Consider the following 27,346-nt stretch of genomic DNA (forward strand, 5'->3'; position numbering starts at 1 on the left):
ACCCATTTATTCTGAATCTTAAATTATGACTTTTATCATCAATATTTTGGTTACATTGTTACACAAAGAACAAATTAACATCTGGTTTGAGGTCTCCTTTTTGATTGCTTTGGGATTAGTGACATTTCCTTGGCATATGAATTACACACCCATCAACTCTCAGCTGTGTCTTAATAATGTTGTTGTACGAGATTCCAAAACAAGAAGGATTTGTAACAGTGCTCCTGGGGTACCTCCACCAATATCTTTAACCACAGTGACTTCCAGGTGGCTTCTCGCCAGGTGCATGCAGGAGAGTGTCAATGCATCCCTTTCCTGGGCAGATCAAAAGAGGATCCGGAGGAAGAGGAGCTGGTCTGTTGGCTTTGAAGCACCTGATCACTGTGCGCTCACTCAGAGGTGGATCCAAATAAATTAAATCACCCACTGAGAAGTCACAGCACACGTGGCAAAGAAACAGTATGTTTAGGGGACTTGGTCATTACAGCTTCCATTCCCAACTTATACGATTCAGGACCACTCAGGAACACCAGGTTCTTAAAGGATTCTGAAGTATAAATTAAAAAAAAATGCAGGTTGCCGTTAATAGTTCTAAAGGTGCATCTTAGAATCTCTTTGAGAGAATAAGCAGAATTGTCCATTGTGTTACTTTTACTTTGATAAACAGATACTTTTTGCTTAGTTTGGTCTCGTCTAAAACAAAACATACAGGTATTTTAATGTTTTGTTTTGTTTGGTCTTATCCAGGAATTCTATATTTTCTCTCTCCAACCCCTGCAAGAAAAATAAAAGTGGGTTTGAGGAGGGAGAGCTGAGTGTGGAAAGAAAAGTAAAGCTTTTCAAGAAAAAACACAAACATTACAAAACAAAAGTTGCAGTCCAATCGTGCAAAATTTGCTTCTCTGGATAAAGCACTTCTTGACAGGTTCACAATGTCCCCATCCCCCTCCCAAGTCCTCCCATCCACACGGTGGGGGAAGAATACAGAATGAAAGTGAAGCCATTCTTTTTCTTAAGGCTATACAGACACACACAGAACACATGTCGAGGACTGTCCAGCAGTTGGTTCTTTGCTGGGCTCCTGCTTTAAGCCCTGACTGCAACCTGCAGCCCATCCTGGAGTCAGGAGCTCTCCTTCCATTGGGACAACAATACAACATACAAACAAAAGAGGTCCATGGTCCCAACAATAAAATTCGATATTGACTTTACAATCACAGGTACAAATTGCTCAAATCGATAATTTCATTTCTCCTTAAGACCTCGTCATCTAAAACTAATTAGAGGCCAGGTTCCCGAGGAATTGTCAGTATTCCAAAAAACAAAAACAAAAGTACTGGAGGTTTCAAAGGAAATCATTCTTCTACTGCAACAGTCTGACGGAGGTTGGAAACAAGGTGTCCAATTCCAGCAAGTTCAGGGTGTTTTAAAGGGCGGATTCCTGGGTCCAGTTTGCCATTCCCCCACCATCTAGGGGGCTCTGTGTTTATAGAGGAAACACCAAGAAGCCCGAGAATGTGGAGTATTTCCAGCCCCCCATGAGGTTGCCTCTCTCAAGTTTGAGATGCACTTTGTCTTCCCTTTCCATGAGCAGCAACACACCATTGCTAGCAGCTTCTCTGGTGACATCCTGGTCTCCTGCAAAGGCCGAGATCACTGGGTAGCCATTCTGCATTAAACTGACCTAAAATGCAGAGAGTAGAGCTCAGCAGACTATAAAGCACCCAACTCCCACACACTGTTCTCTCCTTTGCCAATATCCCCACTCCCACCCCCATCCTTCCCTTAGAGTACACATCAGGGGAGCCTGACAGTGAGCACTCCCAGCTAGTTCAGAGCCACATCACCCCTGGACAGCCCAGTACCCTGTTTCCCTCAGCCTCAGAGACCAGGTGAAGGGGCCTTTAGCAATGGGGAACTATTAACCCAAACCTGAAAGGATCCAGTTTCAAATCTACCCACCTGGATGGTTTGTCTGTTATACACTTTGACCACGTGGAAGCTGAAGCTATAAATCCCTTTTCTTGGTGCTACAAATATACTGGAAGCAAGATCAAAGTGGTTGCCAATATTTACTAATACCTGAAAAAGAAGAGGGAACACAGCACACAATAGCAAGCCCCTCCTCGGTGTATGTTTTCATCATCCTTGGATAACCAGCAACACTGCCTCCTTCATTAGCGGCTGGGAACACAAATTCAGCATTCTCAGCATTCTGGCCTCCCCAGGAAGGAGGCAGTGCTGAAGTTAAAAGATCCTACAGCAGGAAGTAATCTCAAAGGTATTTTAATAAATTGTAACTAATCAAGATTTCTAAAGCATATTTTAATTATGCATTCAAAAACTGGCTGTGAATTTTGTAAGTTAGGGGGGCAGGGCAGAGAGAAAGGAATCGAAGATGGTAAGCTTGTTAAACAAATCCTAAATTGAGTCCAGGGAGGTCTGTGGGATTATGGAGGCATCAACATGATGCCTTGTTTGACCAAAAAAAAAAAAAAAGTTCCATTCTGAGTGGGTAGAGAAGCGGCTATGGAGCAAGAGGCCAATTAAAGGAGATCACTTCTGTAAGTTTGAGCTTGGGACCTAACTTCATGTGCTCCCAGAGACAATGGGCTCTGTGAGGTTTGGATCTCCAGTGTTTCTCAGTGCCTGGCACACTCTGGACGCACACAGTAGGTGGTCGATGATGGGTGGTGAATGAAAGACCTTCGTAGAAAAACATTTGCTACTCTTGTTTTTCCTTAATTTTCCCTGAGCAGTGTGCTGCTCCCTTGCCTGAGCCATGGTGCCCTATAAATGAGCTTGAATAAATAGAGAACGGGCAGCTTGGACATCCTTAGCTTAAGCTAATGGGAACTCTACAACATGCAAAACAATGACAAAATTAGCCACCTGGAATGAGCGCATGACCCTGCAGATGGCTTTCCTCAGATAAAAGGGCAGGGGTGAGTGTTTCATAAGCAGAATTTCAAGAGTGGCGGGACCCCCGTGATGACCCAATTTCTTTCAGATGCTCAACACAGACTCTGGCCACTTTGTCTGGCTGCTGTCTCCATCCTCCTCATGCATAAATGCACAACTGCTTTATAATAACAAGATGGCCTGCCTTTTAAAACAAACAGCCAACAACAACATCAAAATCCTGGGTTTAAGATTTTGTTACCTAATGGGAATACAAACTTCTACCGGAATACCTTTGCTGTTACTTCTTACACGCTCATTATAGATGAATAACATGCAATTCCCAACGCAATGTGAAATGCTGCCAATGACGATCGCCGAAATGACTTGTGAAATATGCCTGTTTCAGCTTCTTCAACCCAGCTGTGAGCACCACTTCAGCTCCACTCAAGGGCAGGACTGAGACAGACACTCTGGGCTCCATTGTGAAGACAAGCACCTCGGGATGCCTATTCTCAGTCTCACAAGGCTATGCTTGCTGTCTTCCTTACAAAGCTTTAGAAAAGAATAAAGCATTCTCCATTTAAGCCTCCGGAGCTGCTTCTTCCTTTCACCTCAACTCCTTCACCTCAATTTTACATTCTGGAAACTGATAAATTCAGGTAGAATTTAGCCCTGCTGTAGATGAAAGAACACCCAACCAGACCCTGAAAAGCAGACCTCAGCTCCTCATTAACTGGGGAGCCAGAGAAACATTAAATGCACCCTGCCATAGTTTGCTCATGTATAAAATTAGAATCCTGCTACTACTTATCCTGCCCTACATCACAGAGCTTTCTTGTTACACAAATGCAAAGGTGGATATAAAAATGCTATGAAAACTTTGCAAGACATTGTTAAGTGAATAATAATAATATAACAATAACTGCACGTAAAGGAAACCTTACTAATAGAGTATTAGTTCCCAAATGCCTATTCCATTGCTGTCTCATTTGGACATAATCAAAATAAATAATTTTACGTTTTGTAAATAAAAAATAAATTAAAGAGACACATGCCTCCCCCCGCCAAAAAAAAAAAAAAACCTCAAATACTCGATGCTTAACAATAATTAAGAAATAAATACGCTGACTTAAATAGAGTCAAGAGTGTGTGTCTGCAGGTTTATGGTTAATAAGTTTAAGAGTTGCCTAACAGACCAAAGGAAAGTCAATTAAACACGTACAGTAAGCCCTGGTAGGTTGTCAGTGACTGCCAGGCGCCCCATTCTGTAGGAAACACTTTGGTAAAATGATTAGGTAATTAGCTAATTAGCTAAAGCTTGGAAACCTCTTTAATGTTTTTAATTTTTTTCTGAAAAGGAACAGAAACCAGGCAAGCGGGACACAAAAAGAAGGTCATAGCCTTTAACCCTGAGCACCAATAACCCAGAGAAGGGTTTAGAAAGGCCTGATCATATCTCTGAACCTTCTGCATTGAACCAAATGGCATAAGTTAAGTGGCTTAAGGTGACGTAAGTCACTGCTCTTTTAAAAAATTTGTACCAACACACTGTTCATGTATACATTGTATATATTGCATTTGCTTATGGTATATATTTCATTTACTATATATTTTACTTACATAATCATAATATTTTGTTTTGTATTTCTATATCCATCCCTGCTCTTCCTCACTTTTTTTTTTTAAGATAAACATCCCTTCCCCAATCCATTCCTCAAAATAAGCAATAGGAATGTATTTTCCAAATGCTGGCAGAGACTTGGGAAGACTCCTTTCCTGAGCGTGGAGAGTTTTAAATGCACTCAATCCTTCAGGTGGCCACCTGGGTGACTGAAGACCATCAACCACACCGCCGTGAAAAGTAAAACGTGCAATGCTTCCTTTTGGGAAACATATTTCAAATCTTTAGGTTTACGGAACTCTTAGAAAGCTTAGACAGCCTTAAGGGAATCTCAGTCATCCAAGTGCCAAGTTAGCTGATCATTTAAAAGTTTTTAAAAAGCCAAAATGTGGAAAAGGGAAAGAGTAGGAGTGCGTTCTATGAAACGGGAGGAAAGAGAGTAGCAGGGCAGAGGGGGAGGACAGAGCCTGGGAACTCCACGTCCAAGAAGCCTGAACCCCAGCCCGCGCGCGCAGGTCCCCGCCCCTCTCCCCGGGCTGGGGGCGGGATGGGCAGGCCGGCGGCTGACCTGGTCGAAATAGATGGTCATGGTGCGGTTGCTCATCTCGGACGGCTCGTGGTTGGTGCTCCGCGTGGCGGAGAAGGCCACCTTGGCGCTGCCGGAGCGCACGGAGATGCCTAGGGAGGAGGTGACGGCGCCGTCCGCCGACGGGCTGGAGTCGCACACCACCAGGCACTTGCCCTCCAGCACGATGGGCTCCGTGTCGTTCTGCGCCCGCACGGGGCAGCAGGCGGGCAGTAGCAGCAACAGCAGGGCCAGCGCCACCCCCAGGCAGGATCCGCAGTCGCCCGGCTCGCGCAGCGCCCCCCGGCGCCCGGGCATCATCAGCCGCAGCCCGAGTGGCCCCCGGCCGGGCGTCTGCATCGGGGCTGGTGGGAGGCGGCGCGTGGGGGTGGAGGCCGGCGGGGGCGCGAGCGGCGCGCAAGGGCGCGAAGGAACGCGCGGGGCCCGCAGCAGCCTCCGCGGGCCTTCGTCCCCCGCTCTGACGTTCAAGGCCAGGGTCGTTCTCAGAAGAAAGGCGCCCGTGAACCTGTCAGGGCACAGAACCCAAAGCCTTACACCGGGAGGTGGAGCCACCGGGAAGAAGGGGGACTGGGAGCAGGTGCCTGCGGCTCCGGGGCTCTCCCCGAAGGCCACCCCCTTGGTCCCGCGCACAGCCAACCCGCTTTCCGATCTGGCACAACAGGTCCGGAGAAACGCCCGGGCGCAGCTGGCAGCGCATCCCTGAAGGCTCCCGAGCGGCGCGCGGGGCTGCGACGAGGGAGGGGGCCGCGCTTCTGCAGGTCCTCATCGCTAAGACGGGCCCCGAGACCCTCAGAAGGCGTCACCGCCACCCCGCCCATTCACCAGCGCGGAGGGGGCTAAGACGCAGGCAAAGAAAAACCTACGAATGCTTGCCTTCTCGCCTTCATCTCACAGCATTTCCTTGGAGCAGCACCAAGGAACCCTTTTCTTTTCCCTTGTTTCCCTGCTATCCTCTATTTTTCAATCCTCGAGATGTTTTTAAAGTCCATTTAAGTCCCTTTGGTACAGATTTTATCTATTTTCCACCCAAAGAACAAACCCCAGGAATCTCCTTAGGGCGAATAAGATTAATAGGGGGCAAATGACACCACACACACACACACACACACACACACACACACACACACACACGGGCAGTAAAACCAAACACCCACTTCCAAGGTCCCTGCAGCCACTAGCGAGCCAGCCCCCTTGGTGAAACCCCTGGGATTCCTCTCTTGGGCGAAGGACCGATTCCAACGACGGAATCCCAGGCTTGGCTTATTCTCCAGCTCTGGTTTCCAGACCACGGGTATTCTCTCTTTCTCAGCTGGGCGGCAGCCCCTGCAGGTTTCTGCGAACTTACGCGCCCGTCTGCACTTTTGCCCTGTCCCCGCTCCTCCCAGGAAAGCAGACAGGCCATTTCAATACCAGCCCAGAGACACGCAGAGAAGCTGCCCCCTCGCCGCCCACAGCCTCCCATTAACTCTTCCAATATTCTTTCTAAGAACGGAGAAGTTGGCTCTTGATAAATATCCGCTGTCCGCAGCCTCGATCCTGCATGATTTCCCTTCTGTCTCTCCACCTCCCCCACCCCTCGATCTGGACCAGGGAGAGTCTTGGTTAAAATCCACGCAGAAGGCGCTTGCATGCGGAGGGGAGGGCAGGTCGGGGGTGGTTACCTGGAACATCCATGCTCGGCGAGCTCCGCTGTCCGCGAAGTTGCTCTGCTTAGAGAAAATGAGGCGAGCGGGAGCTGTCGGGAGGAGGACACGGAGCGCGACCCTGCTCCCAGCGCGTGGCCAATAACCGCGCCGCCCCGCCCTGCCGCTTTCCCGCGCCAGCCCGCGCCGCTTCAGGGGTGCACCACGCCCCGCGCGCCCGCTTAGACGCCGCACCCGGGACCGGGAACCCCGCGTCTCGCCCGGCTCAGCGCCCCGCGCTGTGCGCCCAGGTGCCTCCAACCCCTGGGCTTCGCGCCCGCACCACTGCCTGGGGCCCCTCGCGCTCCCGCGCTCAGCGCGCTCGCAGCGCGGCTCCCTCGCAGGTCCCCCCGGCCCCGCAGCCCCGCCAGTCTCCAGAGGGCATAGCCGAGCGCTGCCGCCGCCCTAGGACTCGGAACCTTCCCTGCTCCCAAGCCCGCCGCACCCTCCAACGCCCTGGTCCTGCTCACCCAAACGCCCAGAGCAAAATACTCCCAGACGTCTCTTTTGAAAATTAGGCGCCCTTAAAAGCACCGGTCGCTTCTCTTCTTTTAGATTCTTTCTTTTCTTTCCCCAATTCCCTCCAAGTCTTAATATTGAATGGCGTGACCACTTTCATAATGAAAGGGGCGAAAAAAACAATAAGTTAAAAAAAAAAAAAAAAGAGGAAGAAGACTGCGATGGCTGGGACGAAGAGAGGAAAAAAAAGCTTGAGAATTTGATGATTTAGGATCTGTGTTTCCAGAGTCCCCAGTTGGGGAACTGTCCGGTTCCCGCAGGGCTGGAAGAGGGGCCTCCGGCCCGGGTCTGTGTGTCTGCTCCTCTGGACCTCGGACTGGTGGAGCGGCTGGCGCTCGCGCTTATTTATTAAACTGCAGTGTCCGCGCTCGCTCAAACGACCCGGGGAGACGCTCTGGGTTTCCCAGCTGCGCCTGGAGCGCGGCTGAGGGCGCAAACACGGACGTGGGGCGCCACCTGCGGGTGCCCGGGCCTCCCTGCCGCAGGCTGCGGACCGGCGGACTCCGGCAGAAGACGGGGGAGTCCTGGCGGCAAGGCTGAGGTTTACTGATGGTCTTCTTTCACCCCAAAAGCAGCGCTGACCTCTGCAATAATAATAATAATAATAATAATAATAATATAATAATAATAGCAACCACAAGAAGAACAATAATGACCAGTCTTCCCGGTATCCTTCAGTACTTTTACTCCTGGCAAAACCAAGCAGCACGCCGCCTGATTTTCCGGATCTTCGCTGATCTAACAAACAACTCTGCCAAGATGATAGATGCTGCGGTGAGGTTATCATCGGTTATTATCGTCGGCACAACGTTTGCACAGACAACTGGGCCGTATAGTTTGTGCCGGTCTAAAAAAAATCAATATTTAAATCTACACTCTATAGCCTGATTTTTTTTTAAACATGGTTAAAAAATACTTTGTCCTTTGACATGCATGACATACCTTTTCTGATAGGCTAATAATAATAATAATAATAATAATAATAAAAGTTAGCCATTGCTGTTCATTAGAGCATCTGTATTTCTTATTCCTCCAGACTTCACACTGAACCCTCTTCCCTTTGAAGATTTCAGCAGTGTCTGATTCCATCTTGACAAACGGAGGTCTTTTCAGGTAGGGGGTTTTGAAGGCCTTATTTTCCCGTAGGCCCTCTCACCGCTATTCTCCCCATTTAGAACAGAACTGCCAAGGTATCATCTCCAAGCACTGGAGATGAAATTCATAATCAGTTCAACTGGAATGGATGTGCAGAAAGTCATTGCACACTGCTAGGTGAGACAAAATATTTAGTATGGGTGTAAGGATGTGATTAAAAGTACCTCTGAGCCAAATGCTTCCTGGTTAACCTAGCATGCAAAATAGTAGAAAATATACGATACTTCCAAAATCTCTCATCCTCCTAAGCTATACTCACTGTAAAGTAAATGTCATACTTCAACACTTTTGTACCATGCTGGAGATAGGTACTGGCATTTGCCAGGAAGCTTTTTCAAATCCACCACAGTTTTCCATGTTTTGTTACCATTTTTGTGAGTTTAACAGAGTGGAAATAATGCATTCTTACTTTCAGATAGTTATTTTATTCCAATATTTCATCCATTTGATGGTGTCTTACTGTCAAAATAAGCCCCTATTCATCATTCCACCATAGAGAGAACTGATTTATGTGTAAGCATAGACAGCAAAGAACACTAGATATTTGAAAGACATGTGAGGCACAGACATAATTAGACCAATTTGGGGATGCTAATTTATAGCAATACCTCTCACACATCTATAAATCTTTAAATAGCAACTCTACTCAGCAACTTGCCTTAATACTGTAAGCATTTCTTTTGACTAATATAAATGCAAGCACACATGAACTATCATCACCAACACTGGAGGAAAAAAGAAAACCACTTTCTATGTGGCAATGTAAATGTTTAAATTATATATATGTAGACACCTTTAATCTATCTGACTTACTGGACTAAATTATTGAAAAAAAGCTATAAGCATTCTTATACAATAAACAGGTTAGGTTTAATTTAGACTAGAGATTATTTTAGAAAAAAGTTCATAACCATAGAAGATAGCAAATTGACAGAGAAGCAGATTATTTATTCATTGATTAATTAGTTGTTTCACATAAGAAGATATTAAAGTCGGCCGGGCACGGTGGCTCACGCCTGTAATCCCAGCACTTTGGGAGGCCGAGGCGGGCAGATCACGAGGTCAGGAGATTGAGATAATCCTGGCTAACACGGTGAAACCTTGTCTCTACTAAAAATACAAAAAATTAGCTGGGCGTGGTGGTGGGCGCCTGTAGTCCCAGCTACTTGGGAAGCTGAGGCAGGAGAATGGTGTGAACCTGGGAGGCGGAGCTTGCAGTAAGCCGAGATCGGGCCACTGCACTCCAACCTGGGTGACAGAGCGAGACACTCTCTCAAAAAAAAAAAAAAAAAAAAGAAGATATTTAAGTCAAGTGTTGGAATTTTAGCTTGTAAATATGCTTAGAAAATTTTTCAGAAAATGTCTAAGATTTAAAAGCAAAAATTTTTCTAGTTATCTCAGGGATTCCTTTTTCTCTCCTTTTTCCATGTTAATAATTGTTGCTGTTACTACTAGAATATTAATAGTAGGACATTCCCACAGACAATAACAATGACAGCCATTTATTGAACACCTGTAGTGTATCAGATATTGCACCATGTCTTTTGTCTAGGATATAACACGATTTAACACCCACAAACACCCTGTGATAAAGACAGGTGTTCACATAGAGCTGAAGAGGAACATATTCTAATATTAGGGAAAAATGTGGGAAGGGGAGAGGCTTGGATAATTCAAGTACCCTTCCTCTCATTTGTTCTAAGTATCTGTCTCTCATAGAACTTAAATTTGAGTTCTTTGGATATAATCTATCTCTGAAATGCATCTTCAGCATGCATTATAGATTTACTGTTGGATTCATCAATTCCACCACTGAGTATCTACTCAAAGGAAAAAAATCATTGTATCGAAAAGAATACCTACACTGGTAGGTTTATTGCAGTACTATTCACAATAGCAAAAATATGGAATAAATCTAAGTGTCCATTAACAGATGATTAGATAAAGAAAATGTCACACACATACACACACACACACACACACACACACACAATTGGAATACTACTCAGCCATAAAAGGAATGAAAAGAATGAAATCATGTCTTTTGCAGCAACATAGATGGAACTGGAGGCCTTTATCTTAAGTGAAATAACTCAGAAAGTCAAATACTGCATGTTTCGAGTTATGAGTGGGAGGTAAAGAATGTGCACACATGAACAAAGAGAGCGGAATAACAGATATTGGAAGCTCAGAAGGGCAGGAGGGCAGGAGGATGGTTAAGGATAAGAAATTACTTAGTGGGTACAATGTACACTATTTGGGTATCCATGTAAGAAAATGGCACATGTACCCACTAAATCTATTTTTATAATTAAAAATTTAAAAAATTCTATTGATCCAGGAGGTAGTAGAAAATCAGTAATATGTAGCTAAAGCAATTTCTAATTTTAATTTATTTTTTCTTTTAATGTAATTGTATAGCTTTAGTTTTAGAATGAGCTACAGGTATGATTTTAAGGCTTTTTATATTTGGAATATTTTGAGTACAGATAATATACATAAATAATATATTTTTATCTAGAAGTGAATTTCAGAAAAAAGAAAATGCATGATTTAAGGAAAAAACTTGTGCTTTTGTATCTGAAAAAATTTATATGAGGTGATATATCAATGTGTATTTCCCCCTCAAGTGTTCTACCGTAGAAATAAAATATAAAGGTATGTTGTATTTTTGATCGTTTAGTAAAGTTTTAAGTCCAACAGTTGGAAGCAAACTTTAAGCACATACATAACCATTTCGGCTTTCCAAAATATGTTTTCTTTTCAAATTGTCCTTTATCATCGAGGCGATTGTTCTGTTCGCTCTTACCAGAAGACGTACCTACATCCTCACGAAGCAACAGATCATAGGGTCTGATGAATTAAAGGAATGAAAAGCTGAAGGTTTAGGAAAGAACCATCTAAGAGGCTCTGTTTCTGAAAAAGCTTAGAGATCTGAGTGTGGTATTGGTGTCTGGAGTTGTTGATCTGGAGTCAGCAGAGTTGAGAGGACTCCTTGTCACCATGTCCTCAGTGCGTGCCACTAAGCTGCCTTCCATTGCCTTAGGGATCTGCCATCAGAATGTATTCTGACTGTGCTGCAGCCACAAACCAGATTACAGATGTGACTGTTAATCCAAGTCAGAAGAAATGTAACTCAAATATTGCCTAGATCTAGATCTGAATAGGACCTTTTTATTGTTTCCAAAACTATTCGCTAGCACTAACTAGTTATTTTATACTTCATATTAATTCTTGATCTTGAGACTATTCTTTGAAAGTAGAACATCCAAAGGGAATATTAAGGAAAGATTCATAGGACTATTTTGTTTTTAAACTGAGCTACTGTAAGGCTAGTGTTTCATAGAGTTGCTCATTGCCCAAACTAAGAATACCTGGTTATCGCTCAGGATCCATTCTTCTGATGTAATCCACTATAAAAGCCATTTTATACTGATCATAAGTTTTTAAGAGAAATATGGTTATCCCCTGCACAGAGATCAGAGTCCAGGACCACATACATTTAAGAAATGATTATTGATCTGAAAATGAAGCCCGTGCAGCCTGGTCATTTGAGCAAAGCCACAAGTCAGCAATGGCTGAATTTTATTTCTGACCTTGTGCACGCAGCATCTGTTTTCCATGGGCATCCTCTGCACACTCTGTCCTAGCTTCCTGCACCATAAATGCACCCAGGCTGTGAAGATATGTATTAACACCAGATTCACATATGATAAAAAGGTAGTGAAATTGAGGAAGGGGATCCAAACTGTAATGAGCACATGAATTATTGGGAAATCCTATTAAAAATGCTGGGTGGAGCCTGAAATTTCACATGTCTGCCTTTCTTTCTTTCTTTCTTTTTATTTATTTATTTATTTTTTATTTTTTTAATTGAGTCTCACTCTGTCACCCAGACTGGAGGGCAATGACATAATCTCAGCTCACTGCAGCCTCTGCCTCCTGGATTCAACAGATTCTCCTGCCTCAGCCTTCCTAGTAGCTGGGATTACAGGTGTGCACTACCATGCTTGGCTAATTTTTGTGTTTTTAGTAGGGACGGGGTATCACCATGTTTGCCAGGCTGGTCTGGAGGTCCTGACCTCAAGTGATCTGCCCGCTTTGGCCTCCCAAAGTGCTGGGATTACAGGCGTGAGCCACCGTGGCCAGCAACATTTCTAACAAGCTTGCAGCTGATGCTGATGCTGCTGATCTATAGGCCACACATTGAGTAGCAAAGATCTGTTTTTTTCTATTCTTGTGGGAATATTAATACCTGAAAAATATTCTGAAGGTTTACTGCAGACATATAGGAGGAAAAGTGTCATTAGATATACTATGTTAAACTCACATCAGAAAATGGTCTAGTGATCATATAAATAAACATGGAAGCCGGTATCCAACAGTATGATTATACAGCTGTTCTTTTTCATTAGCATCTGGTGTTTTATAGCTACTTTCTCAAGTTGAATGTGCTATATTCCATACAATTATTCCAAAAAGAAAAGAAATCATGATTGTGTTAAAATGTCATACTTTTTTTCACCTTTCTAAAACCCAATTTGGGCAAGACAAATGAAGCATTACTGAGAAAACAGGAGAAACGGCTTTCTAAAGGCATTTTTAATTGGCAGCTAGGGGATTTTATCATCCTGTGTAAGATTATTCTACCAGGGGTTACTCTGTAATTGTCATGGATGGAGTTTCAGTTCATCTGCATATTACTGGGCAAATGCTTACCTAGGGTTGAAGATTTTACATGTTTTTGTGAAAAAAATGAAAACCCTCTGGCTCCTGGGTCAAAGGTATTGCGATTCCTAACAGCAATAGCAGAGGGAATGGTGAGATTTATATTTGGATCTGCTAAAAACTGGTAGACATAGAAAGCCTATACACATATACAAAAGCAAATGTTCTCCTGGTTGTAATATCAACATATTCTTCTTCTTCATATGAAACTTGGGCTTTTCTTGCTCACTGCCAGAAATGTTAGGAAGTTAAAATTTGACTTTAAAATAAGGAAAATGAGAAACAAAGTTCATCCCTTGGCAGGTTTTCTGAATGTATGTTTGATAAATCATGGAACTGCTATTTCATTGTAATCTACAAGGAAGTATATGGATTTCCCCTCAGGATCTCATCCTCTCCAATAAGCCTAAACATTTGTGAAATTTCTGATATATCTGAGGAATAGATTACATTGCACCATCATTTCTCTTGAGTAAACTTGAACCATACAGGGAGGTAAGGAAAAACCTCAATGAATCAAAATGCAGGAAGGCCCAGAAACAGCTGAGAGCAATCAGTGCTGATAAGTCAGAGGGTGGAGAGATAGCTCAGTTTCAGAGCTGATATTGTTGTACGGAGTTTATGGAGAAGATGGGCTATGGGGGCAGGGGAAAGAAAAGCACTTTCATTAGTGAAATGATATTCATGTTAAATTTCCTAGACGTTGAACCCTAAGCAACTAGAAATATTTTACCTACCTTTCAAAAATACTAAAATAAAAAGTTTGTATCCTGGAAAATAACATAACACACATTGCCTTATTTGAAAGAGAAATTTTTCTTTTTCTTCTTTTTTTAAATTTTGTAAATCCTCTATGTGCCTTTAGGGAGATTTCAGTGAATATTAAGTATTAAATCAAGTTTTGGTTTAATTCAAAATGTTACTTGAGATGTTCTGCACAGAATAGCTTTTAAATGATAGACTAATATTAACCTATTCCATGATTTATTTTTATGCATTAAATATTCCCCTAAAATGATATATGGCTATATTCTTAATAGGTACCTCATGTTGTTTGCAGCTCTGCTATGGTGCTTATACTGTGTCCTGTATGCTGATGGGTAATGCAGGGCACAGTGTAAGAGTAACACATATACATGTCTTTCACACCCATAAACTGTAATTTCATTCATTGCAAACAAGTACCGTGACATTTTGTTTTGCTGTTTTTCAACACATCTAGTATAGCATCTTTACTTTTTGAGAGTCCTCTATTTAAACATTGATAAATTGATTCTGATGCTTATTAAATAGAAATTTTAGGTGTTTCTACCATGTATCTTCATACTCACTTTCAGACATGTCTAACCGGTAAAATGTTTATATATATACACATCTATACATATATATGAAATGAAGATAAAATTGTTTTTTTAGTTACCCTACCAGATTGAAGATACCTTTATTTTATTGGTGTATGTTTTGGTTTATAGAGGTTTCACATTCTCTAGACTGGTCTGGGAGATTCTGGGGTATAGCCAGAAGACTGGACACATTTTAAAACTGTGCTTCCCTTTGTTGGCTTTCATATTTCTGAGAGATCTAAATCTTGCTTGAAATAGAATTAACTAAAAAATAACAGAATTGGGTAGACTAAAAGTGTCACTAAGTCTTCAGAAATGGAAGATCTACCATCCTTGCGCTCCTTGAACACATCTCATCACTGAAGGCTATACGTCTGCATGGAGCTGGATTGATGTGTGGGTCTCTGTGTGTATACACAGGTGAGAGATCTGTTTCAGAGAAATAAGTCAAAAAGTACCCAGCATTAATACTGTAACCATGCTGAGATTATTCAGATGCATACATTACATGAAATTATATGAACACCATTATACATATAAACACATATTTATCATTTAGGTTAATATTAATCAGCACGGCTTAATATTTCATTAAAGAAATAAATTGTCCTTACCTTCTTGACTCACCTTAGGGAATGTGAATGCTCATCTGAAGCTTTAAACTTAGAAGGCCAACTTTTTCTTTTATGATTTTGAGATTGTACAGTTGTGTTGACCTTTCATATCAAAAAGTTAACTACTGGTTGTTTCTTTGTGTATGTGACTGTGTTACCCAGTTCCTATGTTCTCTTAGCCTTTTCTTTCTCATTTATCTAATCTGTTTTGTCAGTGTTTTCTGAATTTCACTGTTTATTAAAATGTCCAGCAGAGCAAGATACTTTTTTTTTTTTTTTGAGACAGACTTTCGCTCTTTTTGCCCAGGCTGGCACGATCTCGGCTCACTGCAACCTCTGCCTCCTGTGTTCAAGCAATTCTACCTCAGCCTCCCAAGTAGCTGGGATTACAGGCATGCACCACCAAGCCCAGCTAATTTTGTATCTTTTAGTAGAGACAGGGTTTAGTCATGTTGATCAGGCTGATCTCGAACTCCTGACCTCAGGTGATCCACCTGCCTTGACCTCCCAAAATGCTAGGATTACAGGCATAAGCCACCGAGCCCAGCCAAAATACTTTTTTTTTTAATAGAAGAAATAGATTTAAATCAGCTTATCATACAAATATCTAATATTTATATTTTTTCAAAATACATAAAAATCAACAAACTCTTTCCTTAAACATGTCATTCAAAACAACCCTTTCTGTAATACAAAAGCTAACAATCTTGGTAACAGATAAAAATAAAAGTGGAACTCACAAAACGTGAAGTGAAAGCCAGTGACATCCACATTCTCCCTTTTCACAAAAGATGTTGAGATGCTTACTGAAATTATGAAAAAGAAGTACATCATTTCCAGGTACATAGCGAATTAATAATATAATTTTAAATAATGTATTTCTTTTTAAATTACTGGAGGAAAAAGAAATAAAGAAGGCTAGCGATAGTGAGCTAAATCCCCATCTTTTAAGCAGAAAATAGACATTGAATAAAGCTGGCATGTTTGTAAGTAGGCATATAATCGTTTGATTCTGACTTTAGGAAATAGTAGGAGAAAGGGAAACATGGCGAAAATTGTTTCAGAAGAGGCTACTACTGGAATTAGGAAAGTGTTAGGCAAGAGATTGTTATTACTATTATTTAATCCTATGTGTCTCTGTATTTTTAAATTTTCCACCATATGGATGCCCTACTTTGGAAATATTTTTTTAAATGACATAAAATTATTTTCTGATATATGTGCATATGTGAAGTTTGTGCAAAATGCTGCTAAGGAGAAAACATTGGATTTTACAGAATGGATTTCACAGCAGCAGAAAAGAGGACACACAACAGGAGACCAGAGGGGAGAAACTGTCTCGGTGCTTGCCTCTCCGTGGGCTTCACTACTCTGATTTACGTGATTTACGTGTTCACGAACAAAACACTGAGCTGGATCTCAGGGCCCAGCAACTCCAAAGAGGACTTTGGGAAATACAACGACAAGTGCACGTGTGGAGTGGGGATCTGCCCCGGTCCTTCAGGGGCTTTGTCCAACATGTCAATGAGGGAAGGAGCCATGAACTTCTTTTTGTAGGCATAAACGGAAAATAAGAAACATAGCTCAGGAAAAATAGTAAATATCCCAACAGACAAAGGTTACTACATAGACTAACAATTTGTGATAGACAGATAGATAGATAGATAGATAGATAGATAGATAGATAGATATCAGAACAGATTATACATGTACATATATATTACAAACACGTGTGCATATTTTTGGTTAGGTTACTCAACAAAACCTTACTTTAAATAAATAAGTAGAAAATATAATTTTAGTGATTGGAAAGCTCAGACAAATCCTTATGTTTAGATAATTTCAGCAAAAGAGCTAATTCATCATTTGGTTGATACACAATCTAACTGTAGGAAATTTCCTAATCCTGGTCTTAGAATTGGGGAAACCGCGGAGCGATGAAAAGAGGACAGGGTTAAAGGCCATAATTCATGCCTCGAAAGCTGAAAACATTACAGAGTGACAAAAATCATCAGACTATTAACTCTGATTGATGTTATAAACTCTGATCAAAGGTCTGAACTGGGAGAAATTTGAAACATTTGGCTAAAACGAGATTTGAAGACAACTGTCAGATTCGTTTTTCAGCTTATGCCTAGACTTCATTGCCATGCCTGGGTGCAATCTGATCATATTACATGAAGTGCATATTTCCATAATGAAGAACTAGTGTAGCATCTTTTGGTTCTCAATCCTGCAGGGAAAGAATTCATAACTAATCACTTAATCTCTTCTATAATTTATTTTTCATAATCCTTAGAGTGTAATATGATGAAGAATGTTTAACGAATTGAAAATTATAAGATTATTATTATTTGCTGTTTTCATTACCCTTTTTTTGTTTTGGTTTGACTCTGTTTAAAGCAGTCAAATTGAAATGTATTATAAAATTTGTAATCTATTATGCCTGATTTACCTAGAGGATGTTTGCAAGAAAGTGACAAGAATAATTTTTAAGAGAAAAATAAACATTTTCTTTAGCCAGCCTTTTAAACTTCTGCAAAACAAAAATAATAAAGTATATGAAAAAGGGGTTTTTTGATGGTGATTTTTGAAGTTATTCGAACTAGAGACATTGTTCCCTTTCCTTTCAAATTTCAAGTATTGGAATTAAGTTCTGGAGTTTAGAATTACTATTTTAAAATGGTATACATTATGTTAATTAGCCTAATGTAATCATTCCACAGCATATACATGTATCATAACACCATATTATATCCTATATTTGTCAATTAAACATCTTTAAAGTGGTTCATATTAAATAATTGTTCCCAATAACCTGAGTATATTAAATGAGAAGATTGACATAAAAAAACTCAGCTTAAATAACACAAAGTAAAAAATAATTGAATGCCTGTAAAGGAAAAAAAACTAAAAATTCAGTGACAAAACGTTACATACGATCTCTAAATACCCTTAGCCAAAATTTCAGGCAAAGTCCTCAATAAAAACGTTAAAGAAAATAAAATTTAAATGTATAAAAGTTCATCTCTTACCATTGCAACCCCTATTCATTTCCCCCTTGTTGATATTGATTAAAAAGAAAAAAAATTAGTGGCCAGGTGCGGTGGCTCATGCCTGTAATCCCAACACTTTGGGAGGCCTAGGTGGAACGCTTGAGGTCGGGAGTTCCAGACCAGTCTAGCCAACGTGATGAAAACCCATCTCTCTTAAAAATACAAAAATTAGCCAGCATGGTGGCACGTGCCTGTAATCCCAGCTACTTGGGTGGCTGAGGCAGGAGAATCACTTGAACCCAGGAGGCGGAGGTTGCAGTGAGCCGAGATCATGCCATTGCACTCCAGCCTGGGTGACAGAGCGAGATTCCGTCCTAAAAAAAAAAGAAAAGAAAAGACATACACAGAGAGAGAGAGAGAGAGAGAGAAAAGCAAATAACTGAAGGCACAATGCCATGTTTAAAATAGGGAGAGGGCTTTATTCTAAAGGTGCCCTCGGCTGGAAAGCCTGCTGGTGGTCAGAGAACTAAGAGTGCAGGCACCTACTTTCAATTTGTGTTCAAAAATCTGTCATGGTTGTTAAGGTATTCAGCTTAAAGAAACTAGATAGTTTTTGAGGGGGAGGGAGAATTTCCTATTGATGAAAATGAAAGAAATTCACTGTGAATACGTGTTTGACTATGTGTGTGGGTGTGCGTGTGTGTGTGTGTGTGTGTGTCAGGGAAGTGGAAAACGTATAAATATTAGGTTGAGTTGTTGCCATTGAAAGTAACGGCAAAACAGCAATTATTTTTGCACCAACCTAATACCATCTTAATTTATGAATTATAGAATTTTGTATACAGTAATCTACTTTTTCCATTTAATTTATCATAAGCATTTTAAAAATGTACTTTATGTTCAAATCTGAAATTAAACAGTAACAACTTGAAAATTCCCTCTCTCTACAGAAACTGGAACTTAAGCAAAATAATGTGACTTGTTCATGACCTTGTAGCAAAGTGATAACCATGTTTTCTAAAATTCAACGAACGCCTTCTATGAGCTCAGCACTTTAGATAAGCACCTTACAGAGAAAGTCAGTAATTCTAGTCCCTGAACAAGTTCCCTCTGAGTGCAAGGTATTTGCACTGTGGGGGCATCCTGGTGGTTATGTGGGGCAGGATGGCTTCAGGTGAGCCTTGAGAGAAGTGCTTCTTGTTTCTGTGGCTATGGGCTGGTGACAAACACCTCCCAGTTGAGCCATTCTTCCTACCACACCCACTGGCAATGTTTGGGATGGCAGGTGCCCCATTAGTCTGAGTCCCAGGCTGAAGAGGTAGGGGATAGGACCCCTAATTACCTGTCCTGTGCATGTAGCATGAAGAAAACACAAGTTTTTTTCATTATGAGTTGCTAAATTGCTGCACACCCCACTCCATGCTGACTAGAACACACACACGTTACTTCACTTCCTCTTTTTAACCAGCTAATAAATGTGGAATTCTTTTACTAATTGTAATAATGCAGACACAAAAAAGAAAAAGAAAACGCTTAGGGAGATAGGATAACTCTTCCAAATAAATAAATAAGAATGTCTGGTCTGCAATTCTAAACCTGGCATCAATATCATCCATCTTCTATGTGTCTATCAGTGAATTTTCTGCCACATACGTGTGAAATTTCAGTTAGCAATAGCTGTTTACTATTATCTGAAAGAAAGAGCAGAAGGAAGGAAGAAAAAACACAGATAGAAAGAAAGAGAAAAGAAAATTCCTCCTGCATGCTTAGAAGGCCTGTTGACTGTATTTGGTGTGGTTGGAGGAAGAGGTGGTAATTGCTCAGCATGAAACAGTCCTTTCCTGTCTCTATTTCTGCTGCACAGCAGTAAACGTGCAGGAGAGTTATGGAGCAATGAAAAGACTTTACTAGTGGACTACTGGTTCTAAGACTAAAGGTAAATGAGGGTGTTTCTTTAGCTTATCTTGAAAAAAATAAGAAAAGTGGAAATCAAACCAACTTAAAGCAAATTACTGATAGGTAGATTCTCAGTGTATTATGATGCCCAGGAATGGAAAGTATAGAACCATAATGAAAAGCTTGAAACAAGAACCAGGGGTCAGGAAAAAAAAACTCTTAAAACCAACAGAGTAATAGCTAAGGATATGAGAAAAAAGCACCAAATTATATGCAGACATATGCTTTTAAACCACCTCATAAAAACTGAAAATGTTTTCATCATTCTTACGCTGACATCTAAAGAGTAATTGAAGAAGAGAAATATATTATTTTCTATCTTCTATCATGTCAAGTGCTTTGAAATCTACAGTTTTTCTCCTACAATATCTCGAAAGCAGTGCTTACCATTGTTTACCAATGTACCATGCAAACAAGTAAAAATATGACAAATACAGTATATGCTATTTAATTTGCTTTAATTTAATTTGAATTTTAAATCTTTGATTTTCTCATAAAAGGAACTCAAACTGAATGAAAATGATAAAGCAAAATAAGATGTGTATGTACCACATTTTCTTTATCCAGTCTCTTATTGAGGGCATTTGGGTGGATTCCGTGTCTTTGCTGTCATGAACAGTGTGGCAATGAACATACGTGTGCATGTATCTTTGTGATATAATGATTTATATTCTTTGGCTATATGCCCAGTAATGGGATTGCTGAGTCAAATGGTATTTTTGTTCTAGATCTCTGAGGAATTGCCACACCATCTTCCACAGTGGTTGAAGTAATTTTCATTCCTACCAACAATGTAAAAATGTTCCTGTTTATCTGTAACCTTGCCAAACGTGGCACATCTACACCACGGAATACTATGCAGCTATAAAACAGAATGAGATCACGTCCTTTGAAGGCACGTGGATGGAGCTAGAAGCCATTATCCTCAGCAAACTAATGCAGGAACAGAAAACCAAACACCACATGTTCTCACTAGTACGTGGGAACTGAAAAATGAGAACACATGGACACAGGGAGGGGGAAGAATACATACTACAGCCTTTCCAGGGTTGGGGTGCAGGGAGAGAGCATTAGGAAAAAATAGCGAATGCATGCTCAACTTAATAGCTAGGTGATGGGTTGATAGGTACAACAAGCCACCGTGGCACGTTTACCTACGTAACAAACCTGCACATCCTGCACATCTTGCACATGTACCCTGGAACTTAAAATAAAAATATGTTTTTTAAAAAAGTAAGCACAAGAGTCCAAGCATAAGAAAAATAGGTAGGCTGGATGGGCTTTTCCAGCACAGAGTGATGGCAGAAATGAATGGTTCTCATGAAATATGTCACGGAAGGTTTCCTAAAGGAGCAGAGTCATACAGAGGTGAACACCCAGGTCTTCCCTAATGAATGTAGGATGTAAACAACTTTTAGGAGCCTCCTAGAGAGGATCTATGCTGACCATGTGACTTAGTGTGGCACCTTGGGCCATGTGGTATCAGCTTGACTCTGGAGGGGCTAGAGACTAAGGTTAGGCACACTGGGGCTCAGTCATGTCTATGTGACCTACACCCCATAACATCTCTGGACACTCTGGGTTTGGTGCTTGTCACTGATGGGGGCTACCCCCGGGTGTTGTCACACATCATAGCTAGGAGACATAATACTCTGGGCACCCGGAAGCTCCACACTGGGTCTGTCCTGCCCCTGTTCGATGCGCCTTTTCCCATTGCTCATCTTAACCTGTGTCCTTTCACTGTGAGTCTAACAGGTTAGCTGAGCACTGCAAACCCTTCTAGTGGATTCTTGAACCTGAGGGTTATCTTGGGGATCTCAAAACGTGCAGTTGTTCTAAAGAAAGGGTGTGCAAAGCTTCTGTTCTTTTCTCTGGAAGTAATTCCATTACTTCACTCCCCATATATTGTGACAATACTGCTTTTTGTAGGAGTAAGAAGGGAGAAGCACCTGTTTGAGGAAAGGGTCGACACGAAAAGCACAGAACATTCCAGGACCACAAATCACTTTGTAGGTAACTTTATAAATATTTTCTATTGTACAAGCATATGAGGTTTTAAAAGATCACTAGAGGCCAGGCATGGTGCCTCACTCCTCTAATCCCAGCACTTTGGAAGGATGATGCAGAAGATCACTTGAGCCCGGGAGTTCAAGACCAACCTGGCCAACATGGAAAAACCCTGTTTCTACTAAAAATACAAAACATTAGCCAAGCATGGTGGCACACATCTCTAATCCCAGCTACTCTGGAGGCAGGGGTGGGGAGAATCACCTGAGGCCAGGAAGCCAAGGCTGCAGTAAGCTGTGATAGTACCACTACACTCCAGCCTGGGCAATGGGAGTGAGACCCTGTCTCAATTAATAAATAAGAAAATATATTACTAGAAATAAAGGATATAAAATACACCCTGAAGCAATGTGGCATCCCACAGCCCACCAGCACTCCCCAGGTCTGGCAAAGTTAAGCATCTTTGATGTGATTGCTCTGGGTCTCAGGCAGCAATGCACTTGATGTTTTGTGACCTGCAATACAATTAACCAATCAGCAGTGGGGCAACCACTGACTTCCCTTCAGGATTTGCAAGTTCCCTCTTCAGAGGTGAAAAGAACAATTTCTCTGTAGCTGTGGAGTCCATGTGAAGTCAACATTTGATGAATTTGACTGAGAAGTATCGTGTTCCCTAACCTATTAGGGGCTTCAAGAAAGGCCTGTGCCGGGCTCAGAGCACACATCCAAGTCGTGCCATTTTGGATTTGACTCTGTTGGTGAGTTTATGGCTTGCTTTCATTTTCATAGAAAGCATAACTTATTATCAAATATTTATATTAAATAAAATATTTTATTGATAATCACAGCAGAGTATGAAATGAAATGCAATTAGATAAAACATCTTGATCAATATTGGGTTGATTGTGTATTTGAAAAGAGATTTGAAGAAAGCACTTTTCAATGCCAGACGTTGGCCTGCATTTAAAATGAATTCACCACTGACACATCCATTTGATTTTTTTGAGGATAAGGCAATGTTGAGTGACATGGACACAGATGACATTATTGTGTTTAGACTTCTAAGGGGCACTTCATATGGCATTGGAGATAAAAAGCCATTTTGAAATGCAGTCTCTTGGGGTTTCTGAAATCAAATAAAGTGCAATGAAAAGTAGCAAAGAAAGACACAGAGCACCTTGATTTTGTAGTCAGCCCCAAGGCACTCACCTCGGTGACATTTGTTAATTTTTTATATATCCATTGGTCAAATATCTATTATTTTTATCCTTTCTTTCCATAGGAATAATAATATCAGCTCTCTTCTCACTGAACCCAGGAAGGAGCTCATCAAACAGGGAACAGGCAGAGGAGTTTGTGTATTTCCTGAGCTCCCAATTTTTCACTGTTTATGTGCTGCTCACTGACAGGCCTTAAGAAAGCCATTGTTCTTTGTAAGTACAAGGGCTGTGTCTACACAGATGCAGCTGCTCCTGCCCCTTGTGGGTCTAAAGAGGGAGAGCGTGGGATGGCTGGGTTCCTTCTTGCACCCAGATGCAGGCCAGTCATGGACAGAGATCGTCTGTGCACATAGGAAGATAACTCTTCTGTGTTTAATAAGGTGCATGAGCGATCACATGGCTTCAGGAAAAGGGGCAGGCTTCTGTGTGCCTCTTAAGTAGAAAAGTGAACAGCTTTATCAGCCTACAATGGAGAATTTCCAAAGCCTTCAAAGCCTGTTAAGACAACCTAGAGAATTATAGAAAAACGTTAGAATCAACTTGCTTTTGGATCAATTTTTCCTTGGGACAGGGGTTTGCAAACTATGACCAATAGAACAAAGCCAGACTCATTCACAAATTGCTCTCTGATTTCAATACAGCAGCAGAGTTGAGTGGCTGTGACAGAGACCGCATGGCCTGCAAATCCTGAAATAGCTACTCTCTGGTCTTTTATAGAAAAAGTTCGCTGATCTCTATTCTATGATACATACATAGATTCCAAAGGCTTACATTGGTATGAGTTTAAAAAATAAAAATAGGCCGGGCGTGGTAGCTCACGCCTGTAATCCCAGCATTTTGGGAGGCCAAGGTGGGCAGATCACGAGGTCAGGAGATCGAGACCATCCTGGCTAACACGATGAAACCTTGTCTCTACTAAAAAATACAAAAAATTAGCCAGGCGTGGTGGTGGGCGCCTGTAGTCCCAGCTACTTGGGAGGCTGAGGCAGGAGAATGGCGTGAACCCAGGAGGCGGAGCTTGCAGTGAGCCAAGATCGTGCCACTGCACTCCAGCCTGGGCGACAGAGCAAGACTCCATCTCAAAAATAAATAAATAAATAAATAAATAAATAAATAAAAATAAAAATAAATAAATCAAATGACTGTGAATAATGTTGTGATAGGTGTAAGTGGTACTTAGATAAAACATATAGATAGCTGTGATAAAAGCTATATATATATATATACACATACACATACACACAAACACACACACATTAGCATTTATTTTCATTAAGTTAAAAAAACGGTAAACTTGAAATCACTCCCAGGAAACCAAAATAAAAACAACAACCAAAAAAAAAAAAAGATGCTTGACATTTATCTCCATAAAACTATAAAGAATATGAGAAGTTAATTTTCAAACCAGAAGAAAAATAAAACACAATATTACATGAGAATACTCAATGCATGAAACAAAATGTTCTGATTACTTAAACCATGTTAGTTTTAGGGCCTTACAGTAAACAGCATCCATGACTTTAACACATCTTTATTTTATCCCCCTCTCTCTCTTTCCTCTCTCTTCCCTGTGTCCCCTCCAATTCAATATAGCATTCCTCTGAAGATTTGGCACAATTTCTCTCTCTGACAGGAACTTAAGATTTTAGATCTATTAACAGTGCATACATTATTTATTAACTTGCATCAGGAGTAATTTTGCAATTGGCAAGCTTCAGAAAGCAGCAGAAATTATCACACCACCACTATAGTGTGTATTACTTCTCAGCACTTTATGACAGATAAAAACATTTAAAAGGCAGCCTTCTTTTCTGAGAGTTGGATATGGAAACTATAAAGTATTGCTTATTTCATGCACAATTTTCCCTCTGTCTGTGCGGCAATAACTTGTGCATTAGCGTGAAGGCTTAAAAGTATGTAAACATTAATCTCAGAGTGTTCTGGAGGCTCCTGTGAATTATTATATGTCAGGGGTAAATAAAAGATATCTCAAGACACTAGGTGTGATTTTGTAAACTTTGGCAGGTGGTCTATATGATAAGTCACCTTATCATGTAACAGAATCATTGTTAGGTTACACAATTCCCCTGTGATAATTGAATATAAACAGAACTAACTCACAGAACAGTACCTCCAAATTTATTGTTTTATGTGTCTGCTACTACCCTGTAGGGAGCAGTAAGCCATGCACACGTTTGGGACTTCATTTACAACAAATGACAGCTATTTGAAGCCAGCTATGTATCACATAAATTGAATGTATATGTGTGATTGGTGAGGACTGATATGGGGTGTGAGGAGCATGAGTAGCAGTAGGGATGACAATGTAGGCCATACAGGGACAAAATTATAATTGAGAGATGGCGGAAAAGCGGATAAAATATATATCAAGCACAGGAATGAAATCATATAGGAAGAAAAGTAAAACATTTAGATAAGACAGAAAAGAGGATAAAGTATATCTCAAGCACAGGAATGAAATCGTATAAGAAGAAAAACAAAACATTCGGTTTGGGAAGAATGTTTTCTCCCCTCCAGAGGTAAGATATGGTCCAAATGACCCATTTAAGTAGGATTTCTCAGTATATCATTTATTGTACTAAAGTGATAGGAACACATTTGACCTAATTTGACTGATGTGGTTAGACGAGTCTCTTTGACTAGCTTTGGTATAAAAATTGTGGAAGATTATTTTGTCTCACTATTTTGTTTTACTTTTATTTTAAACCCGGATAGCACAAATGCTGAATGCATATTTAGAGTCTTTGGAAACAGACAATAGTGGAAAATGAATCCTACTTTTAAGGAGGCAGTTTAAAATGTTAGTCTGCCAAGTATAATTTAGGTTTGATGTTATGTAAAAATGTCTTCATGATTCACGGGGTTTTTAGAAGTTGGTTACCTTAGTGATTTTATTTATCTCTCTGATACCGTCTGACAGTTGAAATGTGCTTGGATACACCTGCTGGCAGTTGCTAGTTTTAAACTACAGGAAATTGAAAGCAAGTTGCTTCTAGGATGTTGAACCTAGAATTCCTTTTCTATTTTAGCAAGTGGTGCTCAAATAGTGGAAGTAATACCATTGTAAAACTTTGTCTTAATATTTACATAAGCCTCTCATTATAATCAGCACATATAGATAGTTACATAGATTTAGATACAGACATAGACTTACATACGCGATGCTCTCTCACACAGAGACACACCTATAGAAAATAATGAGCATGTGCTATGAATCCACAGATAAATCACAATGGGGTAAAGCCAGATTTACATTATAAAAAGGGAAACTTAAAAGATGCAGTAAACTTAGATTATGTTTTTACAATTAAATTTAAAAAATACTATATGGTCAAAGTTTTCTCAAAACAACCAATTTAATGAGTTATTCATATTTGCATTATTCATATAAGTTTTATTCATCTATAAGATGAGTGCAAATGGTTCTGAAGGAAGACTTGTCAAAAATGTAGCTTTATTTAAACTAGTCTGTCTCTAGGACATCAATAAGATAGCTGACTAGAGATGCCTAACTTCCCCCCATCCCATAACACAAGGAGGAATGAATAAAATAAGTGTTTTGACTTGAGTATCTGGACGAGAGCACTGGTGTACAGCAGGGAAGTGGTGAAGACTCAGGATGGCCACATAGAGAAAAGAAAAAAAGACTCTGCTCCTGCCACCTCATCTTCTCAGTCAAGATCAGCTTGGAAACAAGGGAGTTCCAAGTGCACCACCCACAATTCAATAGGCCATTCACATGCTCCATTTGTTTGTAAACCAACCAAGAGTAGCTGTGGCCATCTGGTGGGCCAGGTCTGCTCCCCTCTACACATGAACAAGTCCAGCAATTCACTGAAAAGGGAGCAGTGTCCAAGCCGGTGGGCCAGCCTTGCACTCTCTCAACATCCATACAAACCCAGAAACTCACTCCCAATGGAGCTATGACTGATCCAGCAGACCAGCCATACAAACTCCTACAGCCTAGGCTACTGAGGCACTCACAGGCATTTCT

At 40.9% G+C, this 27,346-nt stretch overlaps 1 protein-coding gene across 7 annotated transcripts in view; it reads right to left on the reverse strand.

Moving 5' to 3' along the window:
- Positions 1-1,031: 1,031 nt before the first annotated feature.
- The window catches only part of CBLN2 (cerebellin 2 precursor), a 101,292-nt gene continuing 74,977 nt past the window's right edge, over positions 1,032-27,346 (reverse strand). For 2 of the 7 annotated variants that reach the window (XR_010124199.1, XR_010124200.1), the window contains exons 2-7: positions 15,893-15,958; positions 7,264-7,896; positions 6,773-6,817; positions 5,094-5,616; positions 1,963-2,082; positions 1,558-1,684 (exon numbers count right to left, since the gene is read on the reverse strand). Coding sequence is in view for 1 of the 7 variants with exons in the window: in XM_054461362.2 (XP_054317337.2) it covers positions 1,487-1,684; positions 1,963-2,082; positions 5,094-5,450 (675 nt within the window). In the remaining 6 variants the exon portion in view is untranslated. The other 5 variants (XR_008495514.2, XR_010124201.1, XR_010124202.1 and 2 more) reach the window with 4 other exon arrangements.

Source organism: Pongo pygmaeus, chromosome 17, assembly GCF_028885625.2.
Source record: "Pongo pygmaeus isolate AG05252 chromosome 17, NHGRI_mPonPyg2-v2.0_pri, whole genome shotgun sequence".
Classification (NCBI taxonomy): domain Eukaryota; kingdom Metazoa; phylum Chordata; class Mammalia; order Primates; family Hominidae; genus Pongo; species Pongo pygmaeus.